The following is a 26,636-nucleotide window of genomic DNA, read 5'->3' on the forward strand; positions in this document are numbered from 1 at the left end:
GATAAAACTCAGCAGCAGCAGCACGGACACCTGCCATTTGAGTTAAAGGACCATCTCCGTTAGCTGTATAGGGCTTGTGCCAGTTGTGCTTTTTTTATTCCAACCAGTAGAGGGCAGCGGTGTGCATGCGAATGTGCGTGCATGCACCCCTCCTTATGAAATTTCTGGAAAACACTGATAAAAATCTGAAGTTGATTAACAATAGAAGAGGTATTCATACGGTGTGCAGTGTATCCCAAACTAAATAATTGTGATTAAAAACTCACTCATAATGGGTAAGTTAGGAGAGACTGTATATGGACAGGCACACACACTGTATATAAATCTACATACCTGCACAAAAACAGCTACACATACCTGGATACCCAGTCATGTATACACAGCACACAAACACATGCGCAGGTGCGTTAATGCAGTGACACGTACCTATGTGCTCCATCACGTGCATAGGCTATGCAAATGCATGTGTGCACAGATGACCTTGTGCATTATTGCCGTGACAAATTTTTTAAAAAGAACTGAAAGCAAAGCAGAGAATTGGGATTGGAACTGGCACAAACAGGGAATGGAGGGGCCCCCATGGTGCTTTCAGTAATGTATGCAACTTCTGAGCAAACTCAGCACCCTCCCCGAGCCCCTGCAGGTTTTGTAGCTTCAATCTGATAAATTCAGTAAAAATGGCCAGCAGCGATGTGGTCCCCACAAGTGCCTGTTCTGTTGGTAATGTGGAATCTCTGTAAATATCCCTCCATTCCAAACTTTGTCCCCTTATTAATACAATCACTGTAGCTGTCAAACAACATATAGGGGCTGCACTTTTTCCCTTGTCCCCTGAGAAGAGTGCACGCGTAATCTGACTGACTCTTTATTTTCCCCAGTATCACAATGTGACATTTTTCTTCTAGTGAAACCCTTGCTAAAAGAAAAAATCCATTATGTCCTACTTGCCTCTAATGATGGTAGAAAATTTTTTGCTACCAGCAATTTCAGCTCTCCAATATCATATGAAAAATGTGAGTTCTGTTTTTTTTCTCCTTTATAGGAAAAAAGAATTTCTTCAACACTCAGCTTGTCTAGTGAATGATTGTTGCCAAGAAGGATAATGGTCCATAACATACTCATTTTTTCAGGGCTAAATATTGAGATTCTCCTGCAGCGACACAGTTAAAGTTTGTTTTGTTTTGGTTGTGGGGGGCGGGTGTGGTGTGACATTTATAACAACAATAAAAATAAATACTTTACAGTTCCGGAGCACCTTTCATCACAAGGGATTCCAAAGCAGGGCTTGTCAAAGAGATCTAGAGGAGTTAGAGGCCCAGACTAGGTATTGGTCCCCTTTCCAGCTAAATACAGACCCACTGAAATGCAGTCATCTCTGTGGTGGAGGGTGGCGTCTGCTTAATAATGCACAACAGAGAGGACAAGGAAGGAACTTTTGTTCAAGGACATTGGGGAAAAGCCCTGTCTTAGACAATTGCACAAGCTCTTAAGAGTGCCTACAGCTCTTCAGAGAGCCCTTGCAGCATGATTCTTAGCAGTATAAATGTTGAATCAGCCCTGCTGTGATTTGAACTTGTGATACCCAAGTATTAGGTTTGTCAGAGTTGATGCTTAAAACAGTTAGCATTCCCTTCCAGCTTGTAAAGTCACTACTTCAGAGGAATGGTCATTTTTCCCCCCCGCCCAGGATGGCCATCTTCCCCTCTGCTGGAGTTTAAAATCACTCTTGGCTGTTAATCCGTGGAAGGCCTGTTAGAAATAAAATAAAAAATATACAGGGAAAAGTGCCATTAAAAAAAGAGTTTACGAGGCAGTAGCTAAAGCTACTGGCTCTCCCATACTGGCCAGCGTCTGTTTCTCATTTACAACATGCCTGAGTCAGTGGAGAGATGAGATCCTGTCAGTATACCTGTGAGCTGGGCAGGGTATTCATTCAGTCTGCCTAACGGTTGCTAATGAGACTTGCATAGATGGAAAGAGCCGGATCCTGGTGATGACAGCTCTTGAGTTAGTTTAATCGATAGAGCGAGTTGTCCAATGGTTAGAGCACTAGCCTGGCACTCGGACACATTGGGTCAGGGCCCTGCTGTGACACAGACTTCCTGTGTGACACAGGACAAGTCACTTAAGTTTTCCTGGGCATCAGTCCTCCATCGGTGCTTCATAGGAAGGTTGTGAGGTCAAATACTTTGAAGATTGAGAGTTGCTCAGGTATTGCAGTAGTAGGGCGCATGTAAATACTGTAAGTAATTCTGCCTCGGCATTTAGAGACCTAGCTTTTAATCCTGGTTTTATATTCCCTTGTGTGAATCACTTCACCTGATGGAGTCTGTTTGCCCATCTGTAGAATGAGGGTAATGATATTTACTACTAAATGTTGTTTGTACAGTGATATCCTGCATATTTAAATTATTTAACTACAATCTCTAGGTGCCCAGAAGTGTGAAGTTTTGTTAGTTACTTTCATCTGTTTGTTGTAATCGCCTGTTGTCTCTCATCAGACACTTGCATTGGAAGCCCTTTGAGGCCTGGGCTGTCTTGTCATTGTGTGTATGTCCAGCGCCTAGCACAACGGGTCCCCGACTAGGGACCTCCAGGTTCTACCACAATACACATGTTAAATAATGCTATTCTGGCCAGGCAGGGACAGGAGATGGGAACAGAACTGAGGACTTCTTTGACTCCCAGCCGTGTGCTTAAACAGAGGCTATCACCTTTTCCTGCCACTTTTCCCAAACTCACAATTTTTGACCTGGTGGCATTTTGATTTTTTGTTGGCTCATTTAATGCAAATGCCCAGAAAATATTTTTGTCTGGTTTTTGATGGAAAATTTAATAAAATGTTTCCAGCTTCATAAAGCCAGCACGTTTCAAAGATTAAATTACTTTCACTTCTCCCGGCTCAAGCTGAGGACCCCCAAAGCTTATTTTGATTGTGAAATGATCCAGGATTCAAGTCTGTCTTCATTTGAGTCCTCTCATTGTCCGGATCTCTGGTCAGTATTGGAAGCCTTTGCAGCTCAGGAAGGAGTTCATTACCTCCCTGCCGTGGGGCATTAAACTCAGTGACAGTGGAGACTGCCTCTCTGTTTGGCCCTGGCTTGTGGTGCTGCATCCAGGGTCATTTCCCACTCTCTGGGTAGCTGTTAGGAAGTCCTCATCTCTGTCATTCCAGGAGAGGAACCCATTTCCCTTACTCTTTGATACAAGACAGTGGGGGCCCATTTCTAAATCCCAGGCCATATTAGGCTCTTCCCCAGAATCTGTCATAGTCTGTTAGCTGTTGAGGAGACAGGCTGCCGGTTCCTTTGGTGAAAAGAGTCCATTCCCTGCTCTGTCCTTTTCAATTCCATGTGTGTTTCTCCAGACTGCAGCAGGAAAGGCCTGCAGTGGAATTTCTGTGTAGTCCCTCTCCAACCCTGTGGGCTGCAGCTGAGCAGCCCCCTTCCCACTCTGTGAGTCCCCTTTGGTTTCTTGGTTTCCTTTCTAATTGCTGTAACTTTGACCTGGCAGGAGGATGGTGCTTTAGGTCTTTATCTAGAACACTCTGACCATTTGCATTTGACTAGGAGAGTTTTATTCTTGACACAGCTCCAGATTCCATCCCGAAGGTGAATGGAATCTTGAACCTGGATCGAGAAATGCTTGTGCTGTCCGTTGGCTTGAATCACTTAGCCGCCACAGAGAAACACCTTCCCTCCTGCCTGTCAGGATCATAGGTTCCCTTTATGAAACAGAAGGATTTTGAAGGATGACAGGCCAGGTTTGCTGTTTCCGGGCTTAATCTGAAAAGCTCTAGGAAGTCTAAAGGGACCATTTCCAGAAGAGTTAGGGGTTTAAGTTCCTGAGGCCTAAAGGATATTGCAAGGAAGAAGGGGAGTTAGCATCCTGGCTTCCAGTGACATCAAAGATCATCCTTTTAGAGAGCTGGCATCTCCTTAGCTAGCTTTGCTTTATATCTGGCATGGTGAGATATCTCCAGTGAACAATTGCAACAGATCTGTGGATGTAGCTGCAAATACCTGTGGGCAGTTTTGCTGTCTGTACAGTACGCTGAGAGCTTTGGAGCATCCACTGTAAGCATGCAGCCTTTCCACTCGCCCCCCTCACATACCGGTGTAAACTTGGATTGCTATGCATAGAGCAACCTGATTTTGTTTCCTCATTTCCCCCTCAGCGAGGGCTCCATTCTACACGCATTAGCTCTCAGCGCGCAGAATACCCACTGAGCTCAGCGGGAATGCCATGCGAAGAAGCATTGCAGAATTGGACCCTTTTTGAATCAGGTATCTATTTTGCAGCTAGCATTTGCTGAAGGGCTTTCAGGACAGTTACCCGGTCTGTACCGGTTTCTAGAGATGGGATCCAATTTTGCAGACTCAAGATGAGTTCATAGAAGCATCTAGTCTGGGATTTTCTGAAGAGCCTAAGGGAGTTAAGTGTCCATCTCCCATTTAAATTCATTGGGATTTGGGTGCTAATTTCCTTGGGTCTACTTGAAAATCCCAGCCCTAAACTTCAGGGTGCTTATTTTAACCAAAGCTCTGAGCATTTGGACACCTTTGTCTTCCCATCAGCATGGATGGGAGCGGAAGGTGCGGCTTCACATACAGGAGCAGCACCTCAGCCCTTCAGCTTCCTTTCGGGCCCAGTTGCAGGTGGCAGAAGTCCCACTCATGCATCACTGAGCTAAGAGAGGATCAGTACTGGTGACACCTTTGGCTTTCTTCAGAGAGCTAGTTGGAAATTTCTCAATACATGGAGTTTTCACTGGAAAATGTCAATTAATCAAAACAAAAACTTTTTGCAGGTAAGGATTGGTGTCGATGAAACTCTGGTTGGAAAGGTTTCTTGGGCCCAGGATGGGCTTTCTAGTCAAAACGAGAGAATTAAGATCCCGCCCCAGAATAACCTTTAGTCCAGTGATTAGGGCTTGGACCTGGCTTTCCCACATCCCAGCTCAGTGCCTTAACCACCAGGCTATAGGCTATATTGGGAGGGGTGAATCTCTCCCTCTCTCTCTGGTTTTTTGTGGAAACTTTTGAAAGGTCTGTGTTTTGTCCAGATGCAGAATGGGAACATATTTGAAATCTCAAAAATGTTCATGGGTCAAGAAAACCATTTCCCTCTCATCTCTGTTTCTGCATACAGGTGCAGCTGGGCAGTTGGAGACTAGCCAGAGGTTTTGGATGATGGGGTAGGGTAAGAGAGAAGAGGGAAATAGGTTTGTGAGGTTGGGGCTGCAGATTGTGAAATTAATAGGATATTGAAATAATTTTGCTAAAATAAAACACAGAAAAAGAAGTGGCACCTGGTCGCAAAAGGGAAGCATATCCTATACCTATCCCACTGATCAGTCTGTTTTTGAAGCAACAGACACTGATGTGCATCCCAGGAATGAAACCTGATTAAAAATGAAACCTAGAATGAGTGTTCAGTGTGTAGTTAGGAGGATCCAATCCACCTCCCAGTAAAACCGGGCTTCGATGGTATTGGGGACCTGAAGCAATTGATAATGCATTGCCTCTAGCTTGTGGGGGAAGAGTGGAGTGGGGGGTACTCTTGGGGTTTGCATCTCCAGAGATAAAATGCATAACCCACAGCAAGCCAGGAGGAACAATGATGCTTCAATATATTTCCTGAATAATAACATCCCCTCTTGTGTGGCTGCAATGAAAATATCCTGTGCAGAAAATATTGCTGAAGGTTATTTTTCCCTGCACTTAATCTTCTGTCTTGCGGGCAGATTGAGGAGTGCAAAGAGAATTATCTGTGATCGAATACACTGGGGTGCATGCTGGGTGTTTGGCTGCCCTTCCTGGTAAACAGCCATCCAATCTAGATCCAGGGTAATGTCCCAAATGCCTAGAGTTCAGGTGTGTTCAGACCTGACTTTATATAAAGGTAAGTGGCCCCCTAGTAACTGGAGCACCTTTGTCTCCATGTTTTCTCCTCCCAGGACTGCCCACAGCTGTTTCCCACAGAAGAGATTCTGATCCCAGTGGGGGAGGTGAAGCCCATCACACTGAAAGCCAGAAACCTGCCCCAGCCCCAGTCTGGCCAGCGTGGGTATGAATGTGTCCTCAACATTCAAGGAGTTATTCATCGTGTGCCAGCTCTGCGCTTCAACAGCTCCAGTGTCCAGTGCCAGAACAGTTCGGTAAGGGGCTGGTGCTGTGGGGATTGAAGTGGGAGAAGGGAAGGAATTGTTGGAATGAGAGAGGGGAGCGGCTGCAGTGATAGGAGAGGGGCAGGATAAAGGGGGCCCAACAGCCATGCTGCAAGTGAGTCCTGGAATGCAGAAACTTTAGAGTTGAATGGATGAGGTTATCTGGGAGCTGCAGAGCCTACTCCTGAGGTGAATTTGCACCATTGACTAACCCTTCCACATGCTGTGAGGCAGGTAAGTTTTGTTATCTTTACTTCCAGATGGGGGAACTAAGTGAGGTTACATAACTTGCCCAAGGCCACAGAGGAAGTCAGTGTTAGACTTGGGCCTAGAATCAGGAGTTGTTCCTGGCTCCCATCACTGTGTTCTAACCACTAGGCAATACTTCCACTTATCAATATCAGAGATGCCTCTTTATTTTATTTAAACCAGCCATCCCAGCTCTAACACAGCCATCACCCCAATGTTGACATCAACGAGGAGACACTGTGAGTAAGGCAAATTTAACTAGAAGAGGAAAAGATGAAAGGAAAATGGGAATGGGGAGGCAGAAAGAATAAAAAAATCCAGGGGTTAAACTAATCCTGAATTTCAGATGGGAATCTGCTGTAGGCATGTGAGGTGTTTAATTATAATACTGGCTGGGTGAAGTTCCTTTATCTGCCAGCTCCTGTCAGTGACTGTCGGGGGTCAGTGAAGGCGGGGCAGGGACAGTTCGGGGGAAGAATACAACAAAGGTGTTAAGGCAAGCTAATTCCCGCAGGAGAGAGAGAGAGAGAATTATTGGCCTCTTATCAGAGAGCTGTCAAATTCCAGGTCTCAGCAGCTTAATAGAATGTGTGATGCCAGGAAAGAGGGGAGTGGGACTCAGCTGGGGGAGCAGACGTGGCACCACAGAGTGATACAAATTCTCTGAATAAACCACTAAAGACGTGCGCACAGGGGACGACTGCAGCTTGGTCTGCATTGTGACAGCGTGGCACAGCCCATGAAAGTAAAGCCCAAGAGATTCTACAGCAACTTCTCAAGCTGTACGAATGCCATTGGAGCCATTAACAGAGAATATCATCGTACTTCTTAGAGGGAAGGCTCTAACTTCTTGCAGTCTTTCTTGCACATAGTAGAGAACAAAACACAGGTTCTGCTGCATTCACAGCACAATGCAGATCTCAGCTCTTCACAAAGGCCATTCTCCAAACTGCAGAGGAAGGACCTCTGTGTTTGTTTGCAGAAGACACTAGCCTACAAATGGAAAAAGGGCCGGGTGAAGGAGTTTGGGTCTCTGATCTCCAGTCATGTATCAGTGTGGGTTTTAGAAAGGTACATGGACAGATAGCTATAGTTGCTTGGTTCTAGATGGTGGAACCAGGAACTTCAGGATCTACTTTAACAATCCATGCAGATACTCAGAACTTATTAATGAGGTTCAGAATTGTCTTAAATTTCCCTGGATATTTGTGCCTCACTAGCTCTCTGTAGGCCCCATAGCAGGGTAGATAATAAATGTAATAATACTAAATAGCCCTTTTCCTATCCGAAGTGATTTATAAACATTACCTAACAAATACTCAGAGCAGCCCTGCTTTAGGGAGATCCTATTATCCTTTTATACAAATGGGAAACTGGAGGCTGACAGTTAAGGGCTAGTCTGCACATAGAGTTGTACCAATATAACTAAAGGTGTGGTTTTATAATGATTTAGTTAAACCTGAGCAACTCTATGTGGGTGAGGCCACTTTGATATCTGTTTAATCCAGGCTTGTATCATTTAGCTCACACTGGTAAATGTATATGGGCACGCTAAACCAGTATAAGTAGATCTACATTAAACCAGTGCAACTTCTGTGTGTAGACAAGTGACTTGCCCAAGACTACACAGTGATCTAGTGTCAGAGTGGGGATTAGAACGCTGGACCTCGTGAGTCTACTCCTGTACTTATTCCATTCCGGTCACATCATGCTTAACAGCATGAGGGCTGATGTGGAACAGATGTGGATAAATAATCTGTGAGGGGGGGAACACTACATAGTCAAGTGTTTTGGTGGAGTTTCTTTAATATGCTTGCTTTTTACAGTCCCATCCACATTTTTCTTATTGGATAATTGGACTCACTGGTTTATCTGCAAAGACTGCCACCATAGGGCCCAATATGTGCTAATTATGATTATGGCACTTGTGAAGTGTCCACTAGGAGAATGGTCTGAGACCTCCAAACTCATCTGTATGGCCCCTGGGCATCCGTCAGAGAGTCAGGAATTCCAGTCCGTGCTACCCTCATCTGGATTTGAGCTGGTGACTTAGAAAGCTCCTCTCCACCCTGAATAGGGCGCATTGACTGAAATATTTCTGTAGTAAGTTGTCAGATCTTTGCAGCACATTTGTACATTCCTGATTCCATTGAGGGAGTGTGGTGGTTAGACAGAAAGTTGGCCCAATCTGTCTCCTGGGCAGAAGTGCCACTGTGTAGAGCCTCAGTCTGGTCTCATTAAATAGTGGGGCTGTATTTATGAGAAAAACCAGTGTGTCTGGGATAATTAATCTATTACCTTTTGCAGGATCCATCAACTCATTTTAATTATCTTTCCCTGGCAAGGAGAAATGAGTCTCACTATGTGGACTCAAAGCAGGATCCTAGAGCTGAGAGTTAGAATTGTCGGTCACTCAGACATCATCACATGTGTTTTTAAGCAAAAAGTTGTCATGGTTATTAAAAAAAAAAAAATTTCCTTCATGGTATCTCTTCCTGGCGCATCCTCCCGACCACATCCCCTAAACGTGTTTCTTATCTTGTTTCTTAGTATCTCTATGACGGGATGGACATAAGCAACTTAGCAGTGGATTTTGCTGTGGTGTGGAATGGAAACTTCATTATTGACAACCCAGAGGATTTGAAAGGTAATGGGTGCTCGGTTTACTGCTGCAGGGTCTTTTCCTTGGGTCATGAGGTGGAGGGGACCTGATAAGGGCTTGGGGGAGTGTGTGGTCAAGCCCATTTCTAGAAAAAGAAATTTCTATTCACAGGAAGACTGGGCTAGAACTCTGTTAGTCACAGCCAAGTTACACCACCGTTGTTCCCAGTACCATTCTGATCCCAGTGTGGACTCTGCCCAGATTTCTAGCCCGCAGTTAGCCATGGCCCAGACCCTGAGCATTACAGAATTGGCCCTTAGTGAAAGCAGCCTGTGCACTGCAAAAAGGAAGCCTTTACTAAACACATTGACCAGCAGCCAGCTCAGAGACATCTCTGCCACATGCGGCTGCCTCAGACCCCTCTGTCACAGGTCAGCATGACCTCCTCCTGCACTCGCATCCACAAGGTTGTGGCAAAGGTTTTCAGGTTTGGCACTGAAATCTGGGAATCCCAGAGGGACACACTTGTACAATAGTGCTGCATAGTTCAACAAGGGGAATGGTGCATGAACTTAACAGGCATGGGAGTGCAGGGAGAGAGAATAATTTGCAATCAGCGTAAATAATAAGTGACTAGAAATCTGCAACAGCAACAACTTCACCTTTGGATTTTATTTTCAATTAAGTATATTTAATTCTCCGGAAGTATGCTAGTTTGACAGCCCCACAGACTGCAAGCCCCTCTGTCTCTCCACACAACATGGGCAGCAGCAGTCCAAGTTTCTCTTGATACACTGACTTACCAAGGCACATCAACCCTAACCTAGCGGCATCACCTCTAAAAATAAGGGTAGCTCAATCTCTTTGGCCTAAGCAAGCTTGGGCTTCCCTACAGCTCTGTATTTATATAGCATCCTTCACCCTGTAGGATCCCCAAGTGTTTTACAAGTTGTACATGGGAATACCACTTGCCCACCACTCAAACGCAATTGCTGTGATAATTTTAGGGAAGTAGATTTAACCAGGATATTAGGTCTAAAACCTCCGATCCTGTGAAAATTCATGTGTGCACTTTGTATGTGCCTCTTATTATATGCTCAGTAACTTCTTATATGTAGCAGTAGTCCATATGGATACTGCATTTCATTATGTGGAGTTTGCTTCTGGATGCCACAACACTCCTTTTATAAAAGACCTGTTAAAAGATCTGGCCTGTAGAAAATCTACATTTGCCCTGCTCTGAAACAAGCTGGTGCAGCCAAGGCCTGATAAAGAAAGAAACCTGTTATACTTCCAGCTATAGGAGGAATGCCATAGGAAAATAGAGCTGGTACCAAAATAAATGGCTGTGTGACAAAATCTAGTGTATTGCAGAGCAAAATAGACTGAAAGCAGTAGATGAGCCCCCTGAAAAGAATACCTGTTAATAGTCCCATTTTGCTGAAGCAGGGACATCAATTTAACAGGTTCCTGTTTATCCACGTAGGAGCTGTATTTTGCTTTTGAATGCTTTGAAATTTTCGGAGGAACCTGATACATTGGAGCCCTGTTGGAGACCCTGCCAAGTTCCCTGGAAATGGAGACATTGTTTCAATGAGCTCTTTCTTGGTTTAGGTCAATGGAGTAAACTAAACAAAGAAGTTTTCAAAGCTGCCTTCCAAAGCAAGCATCGGCGCGATAATGTCTAAGAACATCTGGAAAAAGGATAAGTGGGAATGAGAAGGCTTAAGAGCTCCATTGCCAACAAAACCATGCGTGGCTCTGATAGGCCTGACGAATGTTCCCTGTGGTTCTCCAACTACGCTGTCCAGCTTTGCAACAGTGCTGCTTATGTCCCAGCTGGTGCTAGTCACCTGGGCATCTGTGGTGGTCAGGGCAGTCAGAAACAGCTGAGTTAGAGAGCGAGAGGCAGGGACCGATCAGCTAGTTCAAAAACAAATGTGTGGGACGGTACCCCACGAGCTGTGCAGAATATTTACAGCCATTTAGGTACAAGGCAGATATATCAGTTAGCAACCTTTCAGCCCCTATTTCCCCCCCACACACACGTATCTTTTTCAAGCATCTCCACCACTGCCCGATGAGGTTGTCTCTTCTCTTCATCAGTCAAGGGGGATTGTGGGCTGTCTTCATCTCTACTGATACTATAAGCAGATGTAGCTCTTTTGGTCCTGAAGATTTAATCTCCAGATCAGTGCTCAGTCCACGCCTCTCCCTTCTCCACAGTTCACCTGTACAAATGCGCAGCCCAGCGGGAGAGCTGCGGCCTGTGCCTGAAAGCAGATCAGAAGTTTGAATGCGGCTGGTGCAGCGGAGAGGCCAAGTGCACCCTCCGGCAGCACTGCAGTTCCCCCATTCACCCTTGGCTCGACTGGTCCAGCAGGAACGTCAAGTGCTCCAATCCCCGCATCACCGAGGTAAGAGAATCCAGCCACAGCAAATCCACCTATCTATCGTCCGCCTATCTGTTGTCCCTGGCCCATTCTGTTTAACCTCATCATGCTTGAAATGCCAGACTGATTTGTGTCTGTTCCTGGCTGCGTCCCTTCTGGCCCAGATACAAGATATCCTCCATTCTGCGCTGAAGAAGAATGAATAACACACTCCAGTGCTTCCCGCAGAATGAATGTGTTGCTTCCTTAGCATGTGACCAGGGGTTACACCCTCGCTGCTGACCACTCCCTCTGTCATTGTCTGGATGTGCCCTCAGCACTGGGGTGCCCACTATGCCCTGCTCCTTGGATACTAATTAAACCAGGGAGGTAATTAGTCTATAATTGACTTCTCTGGATTACACACCTGCGAGGGAGTTAAGACCCTATATGAGGTGTCTCCTGGAGGAATTATTAACTGTAAAGCAGTTGTTGGGGTGATGCTTGTACTGTTGGTGGTGGCTCTCGGGGCCAGATCAGAGTGTTGAGTCTAGGAAGCCTTTGATTTCTTGCTTTGCTGGTTTCTAATACAAATTTAGGGTCTAATTCTCCATTGCCCTGCACTATGTGTTGCCATTTGCCCCTGTGCAAAATGCGTGTAAAGTGGTCATAAAATGTTACCAAATCAGAATGGCTGCACAAGGGACAATCAGGCCTTCTCAGCGCACAAACTTGCACCAATTTAATGCAGGCCTTGTCTACACACAAGCTGCACCAGTTTAACCTGAATCAGTTTTTAAATAGGCTTAGTTAAACCCTGCAAATTCATTATTATGGTTTGAGTGGCTTATTTTCCATTTAGCAGAGAGCTGTTCATAGTGGCCTTAAGCTAAACCAATATTAGTCTGGTTAACACCAAAATAAGTTTGTTCACACAGGGGGTTTGCACTACTTTAAATAAATCATTGTCCTAGAATCATAGAGTTTAAGGCTAGAGGGGACCATTAGAACATCTAGGTGTGCAAGTTCTATGTGTGGATCAGGCCTCGAGCCCTCAGGGTTTAAATTTTGATACAGATCTTCATAGAACAATGCCATGTATTTGTGTATTTCAGTGGCTAGAATGGAAATCGTATTGCCTGTGTATAAATCCATGGTACGCCCACATCTTGAATATTGCATGTAGATGTGGTCACCCCATCTCAAAATATATAAAAATTGGAATTGGAAAAGGTTCAGAAAAGGGCAACAAAAATGATTAGAGGTATGGAATGGCTTCCGTACGAGGAGAGATTAATAAGACTGGGACTTTTCAGCTTGGAAAAGAGACGACTAAGGGGGGAATATGATAGAGGTCTATAAAATCATGACTGGTGTGGAGAAAGTAAATATGGAAGTGTTATTGACTCCTTCTCATTACAGAAGAACTAGGGGCCGCCAAATGAAATTACTAGGCAGCAGGTTTAAAGCAAACAAAAGGAAGTGTTTCTTCACACAACGCACTGTCAACCTGTGGAACTCTTTGCTAGAGGAAGTTGTGAAGGCCAAGTCTATAACAGGGTTCAAAAAAGAACTAGATACGTTCATGGAGGATCGGTCCATCAATGGCTGTTAGCCAGGATGGGCAGGGATGGTGTCCCCTAACCTCTGTTTGCCAGAAGCTGGGAATGGGCGACAGGGGATGGATCACTTGATGATTCCCTGTTCTGTTCATTCCCCCTAGGGCACCAGGTATTGGCCACTGTCGGAAGACAGGATACTAGACTAGATGGGCCTTGGGTCTGACCCAGTGTGGATGTTCTTATGTTCTCATTAAATGGATGGCTAAGCATATCTGTTTAGTCTGCAGAGCTGGGTTCAACTTAGTAACAAAGTAAAATGTGAGATCCTCTTTCACAGACTCATAGAAGTTAGAAGGGGAAGTTACTGCTCTGGCCATTACTGCCATCAGTGCAAACCCTTGATGTAAACAAGGCAAGCTGCTACAAGCAGCCATTTGTAACAGTGCAGCTTAGCCTGGTTTTAACTAGGAGTAAGCTGCCCCAGGGCAAATACCAGTTGCCTGTCTACACTGAGGGTTTGCATGGGTGCAGGTACATCAGCACCTGGCTGAAATCAGGGCGTCTCCTCTTATGAATCCTGCAGGATAGTTCCCTAGAGTCTATTCTGCAGTGCTTTCTCTGATCCCAGGATTTTAGGGGTATATCTACACAGCAAAAGCTTTTCACAAGCTAGCCTACCCAAACTAGCTTGAATCCAGCTAGTGTGAGTAACAGTAGCAGTGAAGACACCACAGCACGGCCTTCAGCACAGCAGGTTGTGGACTCCACTCATAGCCTGCCTTAAAGCTTGTGCTGTCTTCACTGCTATTGTTAGCTTGAATCCAGCTATTGCAGCTGTGTCATGTAGGTTCGCCTATGCACAGCTTTTGCTGTGTAGACTTGGGGTGCATCTCACAAGTCGGTGTTTTCACTACTGCCCTTTGGAGGACACTCTACAGACTAACACCTGTGATGGTTCGGAAGCTGTTCCTCAGATTCACTTTCCTCATTCCGTCTCTTCCCCCTTAAATCATTCCACTCCCTCCTTGTGCTCTCAATGTTGTTGTTGTTCATGCTCCAATTTGTTACTTTTTGACAAGAAAGGACACTTATTATTATAAGGTGTCAGGTTCTGATTAATTTCACTCCATCATCATCAAATTGTGAGAAAGAAACCGACACAAGGGCTTTTCTAAAAACAAAATAATATTTACCATTTATGTGATGCTGTTCCTCTGCTGAACACTTCACAGACGTTAGCTAATGGTCACAACCCCTGGTGAGACGGGTAAATATCATTATCCTCCTTTGACCAAGAGGAAGGGGAGAAAACAAGCATTAAGCACTGGGGCAGATTTGTGGGGTTGCACCAGGGCTGAATGTGGCCCAAAGAGTTTCACTGGTCCTAGGCCACAGAGGGAGTTGGTGGGGAGAGCCTAACTGCCAGTCCTGTGCTCAGGTCTCTGTGGGTAAGTCTACACTGCAGCTGGAAGGGAGTCTCCCAGGCTGGGTAGACTGACTTGCAGTAGCAGGGTTTGAGCTAGTGCACTAAAAATAGCTGCATGGATGTTGTGTCTCTGGCAGAGACTCTGGTGAGGCACCCAAGTTCAGCAACCCCCATCCCTGACTCTCCCCACTTCAGTCTTATGAAAACACGGGTGATTTTCATACTTGGGCCCTATCATGTCATCCTTTGTTGTTGGAGCCTGGTATGTGGCCCCCTCCAGATGCCTTCCAGCCAGTCAAATCACAGCTTTTAACCGAAAAGATCTTGCATCCCCATCTCTTGTACAGTTTCACCACTGCTGGTTTTTAGAGACTAAAATGTACTAGGTCTGCAGGGCTGTAGAAAAGCAAGGATAATGGCAGTGCTGATTGTGCAAAGAGATCAGCAGGTTAAGAAATCAAGCAGCCGAGCTTGGTGGAATGAGTTCAGGGATTACTGCCTCTCCTAAATCAAACTTCAGTTTCGGATTATTTTACAGGCGGTAGCTTAGTTTTGACAGATCCACCCCAGGAGTGTGTGTTCTAGGCCTCCCCCAACAGGGAGCAGTCCAAGAGTCTCTTGATTTATATAAAAGCCGGGTTAGGAGCTCATCAGTCACTCTTTTTTCCCCGAGCACCTTCGCTGTAATAAAATTCCCCTTGGAATCACTGATGGCTGTCCCTGACAGCAGCCACCAGGGTGCATCTGAGCTCATAGTTAGCTCGACCTAGAGAAAAGGAAACCCTTGGCAAATTGAAGTGCCACAGGACTCCTGACCCATTGTGACAAGTTTTCATTGGTTTCCTATTTAATGCTTTCTCCAGCTCTATGTAAGCTCACTAACTCCCTGCAGTTTAAGATCATGAGAAACATTAACCTCAACAGAAAAGGAGGATTCAGGCAATGCTACATTTTCCAGCAGAGTGAAAGAGAGAAGAGGCTGTATTCTTCCCTTTGCAAATCTCGAGTAACGCTTTTGACTTCAGTGGAGCTGCTCAGGGTTTACGCTGGTGTAGCAGAGCAGAATATGGCCTTGTCAAGTGAAATACATAAGATTCTAGTATGGGCAAGTGAAAGTCTCTCATCTAGCAATACTCTCCTTATCTAACATTTGAACTTCTGAACATTAATTTTTCTCCAGCTCACCCTTCTGCTGGAGCTCAGCCTCTCCAATAGGTGCATGCATGGACATGCACACACGTGTACACACTCAGTGTCTGTGCTTATGCTTCTTCCAGTTATCACAATAGAGTTAGATACTCGTGTCCACAGACAGGAATCCAGAATGGTTATCTCATGAGAGCCCCAGGTATTGTGAGGGAATAAGTTGTGCTATAACCTTACCCAGTCTACAGGGACAGGTTGATTTCACTGGCGACTGAATAATGTATTATTTTTCCATGATGCCTTTTCAGCATCACTGATCTCAAAGCGCCGTACAGAATGTGCACTGCTGCCGATGAAATGCAGCCACTCCTGTGGCAACCAGCTGGTGTACAAACACATTGGTGGGAGGAGTGGGGAAAATGGCAAAGGACAAAACCCTGGCTTTATTAAAGGTGCCTCGATAGAATGAACCTTAATTTGTAAGGGCTTACTCAAAAGATTCACCTCACCTAGCAGCACGGTACTCTACTTACCTACCCCTGATGGGTGAAGGCCTGTTCTGGTCATCTAGAACTGGTAGATCCAGAGCTGGATCACCCACGTAAGGGGCTCCATGCTTGATCTTAGGGTGAGATGTCCTTGTGTGGCTACTTAGACGTCCCCAAGCTCATTTGACTTGTTTTCCTAATAACCAGGAGGCACTGCCAGCTTGGAAGTCTTTCTAAGCTGCAGCAGCCTCAGCTCAGGTGGCATGGCAGCAGAATTTCCACAGGCAGTGTCTGTTAATTTAAAATAAAAAAGGGCATACAGGGAATTAACAAAAACCTCTCAAGGCACCGACAACGATCACTCCCTGTGCAAATTTCACTCTGGGCACAAAGCACAAGGCCCCTGTGGCTCTTAACTCTCACTGAAGCATGGTTTAAGGCCCTTGTGTTTACTTAGGTCCTGATTCAGCAAAACCCTTAAGCATGTGCTTAAATTTAGGCTTAAGGTGAACTTAAGTGGTACAGAGGTTGTGCGCGCTACTCCTTTGCCCAGGGGTGAATGTCACCTTGGTTATGTAGCCATTGAATTGAGAGCACCGCCTGCTTGCTTCCATCTGATGCCATGTGATGCTAACCCCGATGATTCCAGCCTGATGGGATCAGAGACCTGTTATCTCAGAGGCGTTTTGTTTCCTTTTTTATTTTTCAATAATCTTTTAACAATAAATAAACTTCTCCCCCTTCAACACAACACAACTCCCTCTTTCTTTCCAACAAGCATTTGTACTGTTTGCACAAGGCTGGGTTACAAGACGCCAGGAGCAAAATAGGCTCCGCCGGCAGTTTCCCTCATACTAAATGATTCAGACAGTTGTAACATTTAAGAAGTCTTATTTTCTTCTCCTTGAGTTAGGCAGGAGAAATAAAACCACAAAACAACTTGCAGCTAAGCTGCCCATGATCTGAGCTGGAGATTCCATCCCTGCAGCGTTCGTGCTAGCTGTGGGCTGGGCACTGCCATAGAATATTTTATCGCTGTCCAACTTGGAAGGTAATATTGGCGGTCTCCGTCCAAGAAAAAGAGAGCATAGCTTAGCTGTGGTTATTGCAGATTGGTTGTCTCCATAACCCGGCCTGTGTGTCTCCTTCAAAGCCGGAGGCATGAGGGGTGTCTCCAGGGGAGGTTTGAATCTTAGGGGATAGACTTAAGTGGACTCTGAGCTTGACATGAGCAGACGATACGATTCTGCTTGTGCTGACAAATCAATGTGTTCCGTTTTCAGGGGTCTGAGTTTTAGGGGCGCCTACAGACAGACCGTTAGTGTAGGGTTCAACAGGGTTGCACCAGTGGAACAGAGCGCCGAGTTTGGCCCCCTATACTGGCCCGTGTAACTAAGCTCTTGGATCATTCCCACTGAAAGACTCTTCACCATTTATCCTGTTTGCAGTTAGCTTCCTTCTCTCCAGTCAGTTCAGCGCTCTTGTTCTCATACCCTAACCCAGTGCTCTTGCATCCAGGTTCCCAGCATCGCGGGGGGATGTGTAAATGCCAAGGAGAAACCATATTGTCACTGAAACGAAAGGAAATGAATTATAGTTAACATACAGTCCTTCCATTTATAGGACCTGAGTTCATGCCCTTGCCTCCATCGGCAGTGTCCCTTCTTTAACAGCATAAAACTTCCCTAATGTCTGCAGCCTCCGTGATAAATAAATAAAAAAGCAGTTTTCTTGAGAACAAGCAACTCTCTGATCTCCTATTCATTTATTTGCAGGCCTCATTAATATAACATCACTGCAACAAACAACTAAAGGGGGGTAGTGTCAGGCTGAATAATGGAATTGCTCTGCTGAGATAACAATTAGGTTCTGAATGTGCTATCAGCTAAGACAGAGACAAGGAGGGATCATGCCGGGATGAGGAGCTAGGGATGCTTTATGTTCTGGGTACCTGCTGGGCTCAACAGCTGGGATCCAGCTAGCTTAGAAAATCATAATAAAAATAAAAGGACAAAAAAAGAAAAGAAAGAAGGTAAATGACACTTTGGTAATTTTTTTGCCACTCTTTGCATGGCTGGGACTCTTACCCTTTTCATTGTCTCTTTGATGCTGAGTGTGACATGGTATCATAGTCACTTATACTGCAGGACTGTCTGGCTCACCTCTGACTGTAGCAAGGACATCCTTAGGATCAGCTGCAAGACACATCTCCATCCCACATGCAGACCCTACTTTTTGTAGTTCTGTGTTGTTTTACATTGGAAATAGTGAACCATACAACCGGGGTGACAGGAAACATTAATGATGCTAAAGAAACTGGACCCTACCTTAGGGGAGGGAACACTTTCTAATGGTACGTGAGGGCGGGAGAGCTGGGAATCAGGATTCCTGGGTTCTGTTCCCTGCTCTGAGAGGGGAATGGGGTCTGATGGTTAGTGTAGGGGTGACTGGGAGTCACAACTTCTGGGTTCTTGTCCTGGCTCTGCCACTGATTTGTGGGGTGACCCTTGATAAATCCCTGCTGCTCTCTGTGTCAGTTTCCCTGTCTATAAAATAGGTTCAGTAATACCTATCTGTGACCCAGCGCACCCCTGTATTCACACCCTACACATTATTGTAATCTTTGTGCACAATAGATCTTGTGAGGTATCATTTAAAAACTAATAACACAGTGATCATCAATATGCTTGTGTGATGTATGTACGTAATTTGTATTAAGAGTTAAGAACATAAGCTGAAATTATGACAACTGTGTGTTTACCAGACAAGTCTGGGGACGGGGTGAACTGGGGTGTCATCAAAGTTAATTGGCAGTCAGTGGTCAATTGGCCATTCTTTGGCAACAAAGTGGGGCAGGAACAGGTCGATCTGCATTTTAGCAAACAACATGGAACGTCTTTCACCATAAGATTCCATGTCTCCGTCCTCACAGCTGGAAGGCACTTTATCAAGGGTAACCCTCAAGAAAATGCAATTCAAAGGGTGACTGGACTATAAAAGCGAGGGGCAAAAACTCCCCAAGCTTTCTCTCCCCATCTCTCTTTCACCTAAGATGACAAAGGAACCAGCCCTCTGACTTAAGGGAGTTCCTGACCTGAGAATTTGGTCAGCCCTTTTGCTGCGATCTGTGGTAAGGATTTTACCTTGAACCAAGTCTAGCTTGTTAACTTTTAGCTACCAGAAATGGTTTATCTTTATTTCTCTGTTAACCATTTCTGACTTGAATACCATATACTTGTTCTCACTTAAACTCTCTTTGATCTTGTTTTATTTTTTTTATTATAAACTAATCCAGTGTTGTGTTTAAACTGAACTGCTTGATAACTCCATTTAAAATAGTAAACTTGAATATTGACCCCTTACAGGGGTAATGGACCTCTAATATCTGAACTGCCCAGGAGAAGGCTGGATAGTGCAGAACACACTGACCTGCACTGAGGATTTGCCCTGATTCCAGCCGCAGTGTCACCACACCAGTGCAAACAGGGTAAGCTGTGATTTGCTTTGCTGCAGCTTACCCTGGTTCCAAGCTGGAGTAAGTAGCACCAGTACGAACAGCGGCTTTGCCTATGTACAGTAGGAGTTTGCATTGGCGCAGTTACCCCAGGCTTTATAATATCATCTCTCCTGTCACTTTGGTTATATTCCTGCACTTTTATGAAGACAGGATCTGTGCAAATGCAAAACATCATACTTTCACCTAATAGTATCAGTATACTTTGCACAAAAGGATCAGCATCAATGTCCCATTTTACAGATGGGGAAACTGAGGCAGAGAGCAGGGAAGTGACTTGCTCAGGCCACACAATGAGGCAGTTGCAGAGCTGGGAACAGAACCCAGGAATGCTTACTCCCGATCCCGGTTTAATTGATAGCAGATGTTCTAGTGACAGTCTGGATTTGTCTTAGCAAGAGATAAGTAAAATATCATGAAAAGAAAAGGAGTACTTGTGGCACCTTAGAGACTAACAAATTTATTTGAGCATAAGCTTTCGTGAGCTACAGCTCACTTCATCGGACAGTCCACTGAATGCATCCAGTGAAGTGAGCTGTAGCTCACGAAAGCTTATGCTCAAATAAATTTGTTAGTTTCTAAGGTGCCACAAGTCCTTCTGTTCTTTTTGCGAATAAAGATTAACACGGCTGCTACTCTGAAACCTAAAATATCATGGTGATGAGCACAGTATAACAACGTAGACACATGGGAAGAGGTATTAAATAGCATGAGATGGTCTTGTTACATGGGAACTGTTTCCTTCTGCATCTCAGAACAGAAAATGAGATTATTCTTAACGAGAATCTCCTGTCTTCATGCATCCTCCAAGTGTGACTGGCTGTCGCTGAAATTCAAGAGAGACTGTGATGTCAGCAGCAGCCTCAGGTCAGACTTGCTGTGCGTAATTGGGTTGTGCATCCGCATAAGTATAGGGTCTGAACACTGCATGTAAAAAAAACCCAAAATCCAGCTGCCGCCGCCGTCTCAACATCACAGCCGCAAATGCATCGTACAGTGCACAGGCCAGGTCCAGTTCTGCTCAGAGGAGGTCACCGAAGTTCTGAACAACTGGACCTCTAAGACTTTGCTCCTTTCTGTGATTTTGACTGAATCTCCCCATCTGTAATTAATTGAATGCATCTGTCCTAACCCTGGGGCTGCTCTTTGGCACAGTTATTTCAAAACTGTTCAATTAGCAGCCCCTAAAATCTAGGTCGAATGGAATTCTGGTTCAGGCATTTTCCAGGTCAGGACACTATCAAAATAAAAAAAAATGTTGTTTTGTTTGCTAACACAGTCTGGTTTTGTCAGTTACAGTTGGGTCAAAAAATGGCAAGCCACAGGGGTGGGTTTTGGATGTGTGATAAATCAACGCATCCTGTAGTGTAAATACTGCAATAAACAGGGTTTAAATTAATTTACAGTCGTAAGGAAAGTACGCTGTCAAGAATTGTGTTTTGGTGATGTGTAAACATTAGCAGCCCAGACTTTCAGTGTTCAATATAATACAATACAACTTGATTTTTGTATAGTGTCATCTTTGGAACCACGGTGCTTTACAGAGCTAAATGGTGCAAGACATGCTACGTGGTATGAGTTGCAGAAAGCAGTGGTGCAACAGAGACTGTACAGTGAACAAATTAAAGCCTTCAGTCATAAGGCCCAGAGTGCAAATAGAGAGAAATTGAGACATAGGCAGTGCAGAGAAAAGGTATTTTAAAACACAATGCAGCTGTATATTATACGGTCTATATAGCAAGTTGCAACCCAGAACATTTTGCCAAATTAAATAATACAGCTTCAGAGTTGATAATAGATAGGAGCAGAAGTGAAGGGAGAGAAATTAAGTAACATAAGTGAGGGAGAAAAGAAATAGTTTCAGCTGAAATTTGAAAGGAGACGGGAAACAGAAAGATGAGTAGAAAGATACAGAGAGGCTATTCGAGGCAGCAGATGCTGCGGAGAAGGCTCCTGCACTGCTGGAAGTGGATATGTGAGGAGACCGGTGTTAGGTAAGTGGAGGGGTTTTGTCAAGGTTCCTTCCCCACTCTGAACTCTAGGGTACAGATGTGGGGACCTGCATGAAAACCTCCTAAGCTTACTTTTACCAGCTTAGGTTAAAACTTCCCCAAGGTACAAACTATTTTACCTTTTGCCCTTGGACTTTTGCTGCCACCACCAAACGTCTAACCGGTTTTATTTTATTAGGAAAGAGCCCGTTTGGAAACGTCTTTTCCCCCCAAAATCCTCACCAAAACCTTGCACCCCCCTTCCAGGGGAAGGTTTGATAAAAATCCTCACCAATTTGCATAGGTGACCACAGACCCAAACCCTTGGATCTTAAGAACAATGAAAAAGCATTCAGTTTCTTAAAAGAAGAATTTTAATAGAAGAAAAAGTAAAAAGAATCACCTCTGTAAAATCAGGATGGTAAATACCTTACAGGGTAATTAGATTCAAAACATAGAGAATCCCTCCAGGCAAAACCTTAAGTTACACAAAGATAGGAATATCCATTCCATTCAGCACAGCTTATTTTCTCAGCCATTTAAACAAACAGAATCTAACGCATATCTGCTAGATTATTTACTAAGTTCTAAGCCTCCATTCCTGTTCTGTCCCCGGCAAAAGCATCATACAGACAGACAGACACAGACCCTTTGTTTCTCCCCCCTCCAGCTTTGAAAGTATCTGGTCTCCTCATTGGTCATTGTGGTCAGGTGCCAGCGAGGTTATCCTAGCTTCTTAACCCTTTACAGGTGAAAGGGTTTTTCCTCTGGCCAGGAGGTATTTTAAAGGTGTTTACCCTTCCCTTTATATTTATGACAGGTTTAAAAAGGGATCATCCATAGAGGTCACGGGGTGGGGCACATGCCAATTAAATCCATAGCAAGGGGATGTAATAGAACATGATATGCAGGGGTTCTAAGGAGGGCTGCTTTGATGAGGCACTGAAACAGTGGGATAGCCTGTATTTGCTAACATGAATGATTTATCAGTGTTTATGTGTTACGTTTCATCTCCTTCCATGTACTAACAATGCAGATCCCACCTACGAAGCTGTTCTGAGATCCTGGGGGAAGTGGGCAGCTGGTCAGAAAAGTTGGATAGGATGGTGAGAGGGTCAGAAAGCTGGAGCTGGTAACCAAAGGCTGGGGATTAAGACCGATCTAAGTCAATCTTGCATTAATAATAATCCTTTAGTCTTAACTAGCGATTTCACCATCCGTCTCAAAGTGCTTCACAAATGGAGAGTCTCTATCCTTATCCCCATTTTACAGACAAGGACCTGAGGCACAGAGACTTTCCCAAGGCCTCACAGCAAGCCAGTGGAAAAGCCAGGAACAGAACCCGGGACTCTTGGGTCCCAATCCCATGGCCTCACACTATCCTAGTGCATGCCACTGGCTGGGGAGGGAGAGTGATCTTTAATGAAATCCTATTGCAGTTGGAACGGAGGCAATCCTGACTGAGGTACACTCTAAATGGACATCTTTAGAATGTACTCCTCACCCTTTAGCATTTCAAAGAGTTGTTTGAAGTGCTTCTCATTGCCTTACTCACTAATAAAATGTGGTATTAAAATTCAGAGACCGTCCAAGGCAGAATGTAATGAAGTTCTCCAAAGCAGCAGCCCACTTCTTTAAGGTTATGATCTTATATATAAGTCTATAAAAAGGGAGCTGATCCCAGCTTTCTAGCAGACTTTTCTGCTGCTAATATTGTTCAGGCCTCTGCCAGCTGCAGCACTCCAGCCATCTTCGGTTCCGACACAGTAGGTACAGACGCTGGCTCCCATGACAACTGCAAGATGTCTGTGTGTGCTATGTGGCATGGAAGTGAGAGAGGTGTGCTGGACTGGGGATGATGACGGGAGTCTCTGGCCACCCCGAGGAGCCCAGTGGAAATGGTGTAGGTTGCAGTGTTCGGTGCTTGTGTTCAGCTTGCGCGATAAAATTCATTATACAACAAAACAGGTGAAGGAAGCACTGGGCTTTGTGGGGAAACCATCCGAAGACTCTCGCAGGTCCTGACCTGGTAAAGTCAAGGTGTTTGTGTGAATGAACCACTGTGCTGTAAATAAGCTCCATCTGCAAAGCCCAATGGGTCTGAGAGGATCCCTGGGTTATTTCCCCATTATCTCCCTGTGTTGCTGAATTAATTGGCATTACTCCCCCAATGGGCTGAAGAGGCGAATGGCAGCCCTTAATGGTGCATGTGGGCACAGTAAGTCATTGGCGGGTAAGTGCTGTGGGATCATGCCAAGGGGCTGTGCAAGCTTCTTGCACGCAGCTGTGCTGACCTACCAGCATGCAGGCCCACAGCATCCCCATTGCTGCAGGAGCAGAATTGCTGTGAGGAAGTACAATGGATTAGCTCTTTCCTACCACCCTGCATCTCTTCAGCCTCTGCTGGTGGGAAACGGTGAGGAGAAGTTGGCAGGATGATCTCACCTCCTGTCTGCAGGCTGCCGGTCGGTTGGTTACAGCTGCCAGCCCTTCAAGGGATCCCTCCAGACCTGGTGCAAAGAAAGTGCCAGGACATGAGCAGGCTCAAGGCACCTGCCAAGAGACAATAGTAATGCAGATGCTGTATTTTGTTTCCTCTCCAGATCCTGACAGTGTCAGGGCCCCCAGAAGGAGGGACGCGAGTGACGATCCATGGCGTGAATCTGGGGCTGGATTTCTCAGAGATTGCCCACAACGTGCAGGTGGCGGGGGTGCAGTGCACTCCCCTGCAGGAGCAGTACGTCATCGCAGAGCAGTAAGTGCACTCGGCCCAGCTCTTAGAGTTCACTAGTAGTGGATGCCTTGGCTTTCCTGGCGTCTTGGTGTACAGCACCCAATCTAGCAGCCCTTTAGAAGGCCTGTTCTTTGTGATGAAAGCGAATGCACAGTCAGCCCATGAGTCAGAGACGTGCTCCAGTCACTGCCTGCCTCTCTCCTCCCTGCTCTACAGAGCTGCAGTAATGCCTTGGGGGACAGATCCTCCGTGGTTATAAACTGATGTAGCTCCCCTGACTTAAATGGCACTGTGCCAGTTTACACCAGCTAAGGATCACGCGCTTGGATTTCATCCCAGGGATTAACCGACCCTTTTAAAGGTTTATTAAGCATTTTGTTTCCTTCTGCGCCACGGCTCCTGCTTTGCTAAGCAACTTTTCTGACGAGCACCTTGCTGTTTACCCTCAGCCTTTCCACCTCTCCCCTCCTGTGGTTGGAATGCATCCCACGCTGCTGGCTGCAGGCAACCATTTGTTAGGCGTGCGAGGTGGTGACAGCAGTTTAATCCGAATAGGCCTCCACGGGAGTCAGTTCATTTATTTCACTGAGAAAAATGTCAGCCGAAAATTAGAAAACAGGCGTGTAACAGAGGACAGGCAAATAAACTCCCAAAGTGACGTATGTCCCCACTTTGGGTTGGGGTGGGGGTTTTTTTTGTTGGTGGTTGGGGTTTTTTGGGGGTTTGTTTTTTTGGGGGGGGGTTCTATTTTATTTTCGCCAAGGTGCCAGTATGCCTACGAGAGCAGGGGATGCATTCATGCAGAGTGGGCAAGATGGAACATGTTAAGCAACTTCTTTTATTGAATAATCTTTGCTGCACTGGCAAGGTGCTCTGGCTGCCAAGTACAGATACGCTGTCAGAGCAGGTCGGAGAGAGAGAGGAGAGACACAAGGGACTGAGAATGGATCTGCCCATGGGTCTGTAGCCACGGAAAGTGGTTGTTCTTTGATGGCTTGAGTGAAATGAGTTTGGTGGGTCTCAGTCTAGTTCCCAAAGCAGAGGACGTGTCTGTCACTAAAAGCTTTAATTCACCCCCTTGCTGGCAGTCCCAGCAGAGGGGCTGTGAAGACTGAGCTCCCATTTTGTGCCTAGAGGTGACCCTGCCGCTCCCTGAGCTGTTTCTGTGCTGTCTCTAGCTAAAGTACATTGTTCCTGGGGACTCGATTTCTTTCATGTGGACTAAATACAGATTTTACAGAAAGGACAATGAACTGCTCAGCAAGATAAACTTGTCTGTAAGGCCAGGGCAAAGGAGAATTGCTCTGGTGAGCTCTGGAGCTCAGGTGGATTACATTCAGTTTGAGTTCCCCTTTGGATAGTCAGGCTTAATCCCAATCATATTCCCCTGACTACGCATTCGTAAACACTGAGTGAAGTCCATCTCAGTTACCTGCCGCTCAGGTCAGCAATGCTGGTACTGTAAACTGAAATGGGGGTTTCGGTCACCCCAGGAGGTAAGGAGAAGAGATTTCAGGCTGGGAAGATCCCTTATTTTAAATAATATAGTCCAGTGGTTTGAGCAGGAGACTGCGAGTCAGGATTTTTGAGTTCTATTCCAAGGTCTTCCCTTCGTTTGCTGTGTCAGTTTAGGCCAATTTTAATCACTCTGTACCTCAGTTTCCGCATCTCTAAAATAAGGATAATAACATTAGCTACTGTTCTTACTGGGGGGACTGTGAGCAGCTAAGGTTATGTCTACACTTCGAACTAGGGTCGTGATGTACGCATACTCACGCTAGTTCTCCTTAAGCTGATGTGCGTATAAATATCTGTTTGGCTGCGGCAGCCCGGGAGGCAGCGTTGGAGGCACGGCTGAGTCACGCCGAGTGCGTGTCCACGGGTGGGTTTGTACTTGGCACAGCTCCATTGCGCCACCAGTGCCAGAGCTACCCCGGCGACGCTGCTTTTTTATACTCACACGAGCTTGATGAGCGCTAGCACACGTACGTGTCCGTGAGCAGCACGTTCACACCCCTCGCTCTTAGCGTCGACATAGCCGCAGTGTTTGTAAGGTGCTTTCAGATCACTGGTTGAAAGATGCTACCGAAGTGCAAAGTAGTATTATTATTATTGTTGTTATTATTCTTTTATGACATTAACGACTCAAAGCGGTGCACTAATACCATTGTAAGACTGTGATGTCTGTGCGTTGTGCTATAAAACTGTAGTATTTTATTTTTGAAATCAGGGATGGGAGATTATAAAATTACCATCCTTTGATGGTATGAAACCCTGATTTTATAATGACGATTCTAATTAAAGCTCTTAAGCGTTCGAAGTTTGTTAACATCATTAAAACATTTATCCTGGGCAGATAACAGCAAGTGTTAGCATGAGAGCT

At 45.3% G+C, this 26,636-nt stretch overlaps 1 protein-coding gene across 4 annotated transcripts in view; it reads left to right on the plus strand.

Annotated features, from left to right (window-relative positions):
• PLXNA2 (plexin A2) overlaps positions 1 to 26,636 on the plus strand; it is a 457,364-nt gene that overhangs the window by 359,913 nt on the left and 70,815 nt on the right. For all 4 annotated transcript variants that reach the window (XM_043533410.1, XM_007059575.4, XM_043533409.1 and 1 more), the window contains 4 exons: positions 5,960 to 6,160; positions 8,969 to 9,065; positions 11,247 to 11,437; positions 24,123 to 24,274. In XM_043533410.1, the coding sequence (XP_043389345.1) occupies positions 5,960 to 6,160; positions 8,969 to 9,065; positions 11,247 to 11,437; positions 24,123 to 24,274 (641 nt within the window). The remainder of the gene's footprint in view (positions 1 to 5,959; positions 6,161 to 8,968; positions 9,066 to 11,246; positions 11,438 to 24,122; positions 24,275 to 26,636) is intronic.

Source organism: Chelonia mydas, chromosome 21 (assembly GCF_015237465.2).
Source record: "Chelonia mydas isolate rCheMyd1 chromosome 21, rCheMyd1.pri.v2, whole genome shotgun sequence".
Taxonomy (NCBI): Eukaryota; Metazoa; Chordata; order Testudines; family Cheloniidae; genus Chelonia; species Chelonia mydas.